A 4930-nucleotide genomic window follows, 5' to 3' on the forward strand; every position below is an offset into this window, starting at 1 on the left:
AGAAATGGCCGAGTCTACTGAACATGAGCCGTGCCGCCGTCACTGGTAGTGGGGGGGAAAAGACGACCGATGCACATTCCCTTGAAGCCAATATACCCGGCCTCTGATTGGCCCCAACGAGCCGACTTGGCGACAGCGCCGCCAATCCGGCGCCGTTCAGCCATTGTTTACACGCTTACCATTGGATCGTTATTTTTGAGGGAGCGCGACGCGACACGAAGATCGTGCATCGCCGATGCAACGACACCAGAGTCACCGGTGCCGCATTCGAAAGACGCTTGGCGAATGCAACTGCATGATCGATCGACGTTACCGTGTATGCAAATGTTTTCTTTCGTGAATCGCGTCCTTATCGACGAACGATAAGAGAACGAGTTAGGTCGCTCGAGTACGTGGTTACAATATGCGCGTACGGCGCGACCATGTTCGTGCTAGTAGATTAAATCGTTATGGTCAGACAGCCCTTGAAATCAGTCGGGGTTGCACTGGTAGCTCGAAACTCAGGTTTAGACCATTCGAAAAGCGATGAATTTGGCCAGAGGCCTGTTTTAAGACACATTTATCACGAATAATATTTCGTGTTAACAAAGTCCATATACATTTCCAAAGTAAACGTTCAGCATCGTTTAGAATTTACAAAAGAAAGTAATAAATAGTCAGTTTTTTTTTTTTGCAGCGATATGTCTAATTTGGAATGAAATCAAGTAAAGGTAAGAACTACACATGGAATAAAGAGAGAATAAAGAGTTTTTGAACCTTCGAAGGAAGTGCATAATCCAACGATTTAATATGCAACATACTCAATCATTGATAAGAAGTGAGACAAAATTAATTGATTAACAAGTATCTTATCGATGGATTGTGGGTGTTTATATATTTACGGGGAATTTTAATTCGCAGAAAACTACAGAATGCACTTAATATGCAAAAATATAAGAAATACTTAAAGTACGATACGGATTATTATATTTAGGGGTTGAGAAGTGTGTTGTTAATTCTATTAACATAAATCCGCATCCTACTTATCAGTTTCCTAAGCACATCGTATGGTTTGTAGGTATTTTCGTTAACTTAACTTTCATTAGAAGCAAATTATGAAACGTTGTGTATTAGTATTGTTAGAAAGAATCGGTGCATGCTAAATATTTATTTTTTTTTTAGATTTGCTTCCTCGTCCTCAACCATGAGTATAGATAGTGTCTCGTAATAGAACTATATCTAAGATATACTCCAAATAAATGATTCGTGGGTGACAGTGTCAACATAGACAAACCAAAGAGGGTATCTTACGATACGAAAAATACAGGTTAGATATGATAACCCCAGCACGCATTTGGTGATAAGATTTCTCGCTTATAAGAGTCGTTTTGTGCACTCAGATCTCCAGTATCTATTAAATAATCAACAATAACGTGCATTGTTTTCCAAACTCAGTGCTCATGGAAGGTAAGTACTCTGAACGTGTTTTATTTGTAGGCGGAAAGAATCGATACGAATAATTTTGATTTTAATAATAAAAATAATTCAATCTTTAAAGCATACAATCGTGACACAGGATCGAGAGAAATCAGAAATTTCTTCTTTAGACTGACAAGCTATGGTAAATAATACGTAAAGTATCGTATCGACGAGGTTATTATAAATTATTACGTCGAAAGCTTTTTCCCTCGGATTGCCCAAACGGTTGACAACAATCATACAATTTCAAATGAAAGTAATTGCCCTGACACTTTTTATAATAATAATGGCAGCTGCAGTGTATTTGCGCGTATCGAATGTGTCGAAGTATTTTTCCAAAAATGTAAAAAATAATCTCGTTCTCCTCGATCATTTGTATTTTTTATCGCAACGTATTTCTTACGAAACATAACTGCGTAGCAATACAGTCAGGGACAAAAGTCAGTGGACAGATGGTGAAAAAGGATAAATCAAGGATAAATGTCGAGTAAAGCTTAAACCTGTGATCACGATTCTATTCATTTTCATCGTCCGTCCACCTTACTTTTGCCCTTAATTTTACATTAACTCCCTCGAAACATTGTTTTCTTTATTCCGTTCCGAAAACAGAACGATCGTAACGCGTTGTTTGTTTTCAGATTTACGATAGTACCGGTCCCCTCGATTATCATAGCGGTAATAAATCATATTGTATCTGATCCGTTTGTAATACGAACGATATTTCTAGTCAATCGACGCGTACTTTGTAGAATTTGAATCACGAGAGTACACGATAACCGGTATAAGATGTACAACGATAATCCTAATACGATTCGTTTTATTTCAGTATTACCTCTAATAGCAGCTGGCATCGCGACGATGGCGGTCGTCGTTTCACCTGTAAAAATTCCAACGGCCTGCCCGCCAACCGATCCCGTGGATGCCGTTCACATCGCCCACGAGTCCGACTGCTCGAAATTTTACAAATGCTTCATGGGCGACAAATACGAAAAAAACTGCCCGGTGAACAGTGCTGGCTACAGGCTGTACTTCAACCGGGAGTTACAAGTTTGCGACTGGCGATGGAACGTAACGTGTCGGAACGAACTGGACCCGGAATGCGCGGCGGTCGACGACGGATGCGTCTGGCCTTACCCGCACAATTGCAAATCGTACTATTTCTGCGACGATGGCAAGAAACGCGCGAGGGACTGCAAGGACGGGCTGTTGTTCGATCCTGTACGGTTGTCGTGCAGGCCCGCGAACGACGTGATCTGCGCGAAACTTACGGATCAATGCCCGCCGGCGGATTCCGACGAGATCGTGCTTCTGCCGCACGAGAACAACTGCTCCTATTATTACGCGTGCACCGACGGTAAAAAAGTGTTGAAACGTTGCTCGTCAGATCAGCTGTTCGACAGCAAACGCAGAAGATGCGTGCCGGCCGACGAGGCGTCGTGCAACACCGATCCGGGCTCGACCCCAACGCCGGAAGCGAAATGTCCACCGACCGGCGCCGCGCAGCTTCCCCACGAGACCAGGTGCGATCTGTTTTACAGTTGCGCGAACGGCGCGAAACAGCTCCGCGAATGTAAATACGGCCTTTATTTCGACGCCGTGAAAGGCATGTGCACTTGGTGGGAGAACGTCGATTGCGGTTCGCGATCCACGACGCCGATATCGTCGACGATGGACCCCAAAACGGAGACCACGGATCGTTCGCCTGTAACCGAATGCCCGTTCAAGGATTCCGACGAACCTGTACTATTGCCGCACGAATGCCTCTGCGAGGTATATTACCTTTGCAGAAACGGGGAACAGATTCGTCGGACTTGCCCGAGCGGCGAGGTGTTCGACCATGTAAATCAAGTTTGCCGCGATTCGAGGGAGATCCGTTGCGTGAGACCCGTACCGAATCCTGGAACTGGATCGACGGAACCTTCCACGCGGACTACTACAAGATCTACGGAGACACCGACGACTACTTTGAGACCCACGGAATCTTCATCGATGATTCCAAGCAGCACGGACGTTGCGCCGCCGAAGAACCAGTGTCCGGAGCACGGGAAAGTAAAGATTCCCGATGAGAACGATTGCAACCGATATTACCAATGCATGAACGGTGAAAAGACACCGAAGAAGTGTTTGGATGGTCATTATTTCAACGAATTCTTGCAAACGTGCGATAGGAAAAGCAACACGAACTGTTACGTCTGATATCGGGATCGTGATTGTTCTTCGACGGAGAATACAGGGTGGTCCACGCAATTGTTTCAAGTCATAACTCCGTTATTATTGCGTTTACGAAAAAATGACAAAGGAGTAAGATAAACGGTTCAAAGAGCACTACATCTGTAGGCCTTTAAATTTTTTTTAGGTGCAGCGGTGCATGTGCAATTAACAATTGCATCATTTCTTTAAATAGATATGCATATTTCTTTTTACACAGATCGATTCTTCTGTTCATTCCACGTAAAAAATGATTAAGGTGCCATGGCAAAAAAATTATTAGATCTCGAGATATTTTCAAAAAATGTCTTCATCGAAGAAGATGCTCAAACGCTTCTCCATTACGTTCGAAACATTTCTGATAACGTTTTTTTATTGTTTGCGTAACTGCGTTTAAATTATCTGCAGTTATTGCTGCACATTCCAGTATGATTCTTTCTCTCAGATTCTCTACAGAATCTATGGGATTTGAATAAATTCTAACTTTCAAATAACCCCACGGGAAGAAGTCAAGGGGACTTGAATCAGGTGAACGGGCTGGCCAACGTATTGATGTATTTGTTGCGATAACGTTATTGCAATACTTATTTTTTAGAAACCTCACTTTTTCAAATTCTTGGTTCTCGTACTCGAGTTACGATAAGTGAATTGCTACTGAATGATGAAACGCTTACTCGTACAAATCAGTTTCTGTTATGATAACGATGTCGAAAGGGTGTTTACCTTTACAACATAGTCACGAAGTGTTTGAGTATCTTCTTCGATAAAGACATTTTTTGAAAATATCTCGAGATCTAATAATTTTTTTGCCATGGTACCCTGATCGTTTTATACGTGGAATGAACAGAAGAATCGATCTGTGTAAAAAGAAATATTCATTTCTATTTAAAGAAATGATGCAATTGTTAATTGGACATGCATCGCTGCGTCTAAAAAAAATTTAAAGACCTACAGATGTAGTGCTCTTTGAACCGTTTATCTTTCTCCTTTGTCATTTTTTCGTAAACGCAATAATAACGGAGTTATGACTTGAAACAATTGCGTGGACCACCCTGTATAATAATGGTATTACGAGTGCAAGGGTGGCAAAGACAATGCGTTACGAATGCTCGCCGGGTCTTAATTATAATCCAGACAAGCAAATTTCCGACTTACCGAGAATTGTAAAAACAAAAAAAAAAAAAAACATTCCAATCCTCAAACTTTTTCGCGACAATGTACGATCGAATGTTAACTGTCGAGCAATTGTACGGTTTTAAGATTT

The 4930-nt window shown here is 41.9% G+C and overlaps 1 protein-coding gene across 1 annotated transcript; it reads left to right on the forward strand.

Moving 5' to 3' along the window:
* The first annotated feature begins 1439 nt into the window (after positions 1 to 1439).
* Positions 1440 to 3654, forward strand: LOC122404784 (peritrophin-48-like). Its single transcript, XM_043409009.1, has 3 exons — positions 1440 to 1446; positions 2285 to 3345; positions 3484 to 3654. The coding sequence occupies exons 1-3, from the start codon at positions 1440 to 1442 to the stop codon at positions 3652 to 3654; spliced, it is 1239 nt and encodes a 412-aa protein (XP_043264944.1).
* Positions 3655 to 4930: the final 1276 nt, after the last annotated feature.

Source organism: Colletes gigas, unplaced genomic scaffold (genome assembly GCF_013123115.1).
Source record: "Colletes gigas isolate AHSC1104 unplaced genomic scaffold, ASM1312311v1 Colletes_gigas_Sc00003, whole genome shotgun sequence".
In the NCBI taxonomy this organism is placed as follows: Eukaryota; Metazoa; Arthropoda; class Insecta; order Hymenoptera; family Colletidae; genus Colletes; species Colletes gigas.

Bases quoted from the DNA above. Each gene is read 5' to 3' on its own strand.
- LOC122404784 (XM_043409009.1), top strand. The intron at 3,346-3,483 runs GTACCGAATCCT...GCGCCGCCGAAG, and splicing joins AGATCCGTTGCGTGAGACCC to AACCAGTGTCCGGAGCACGG.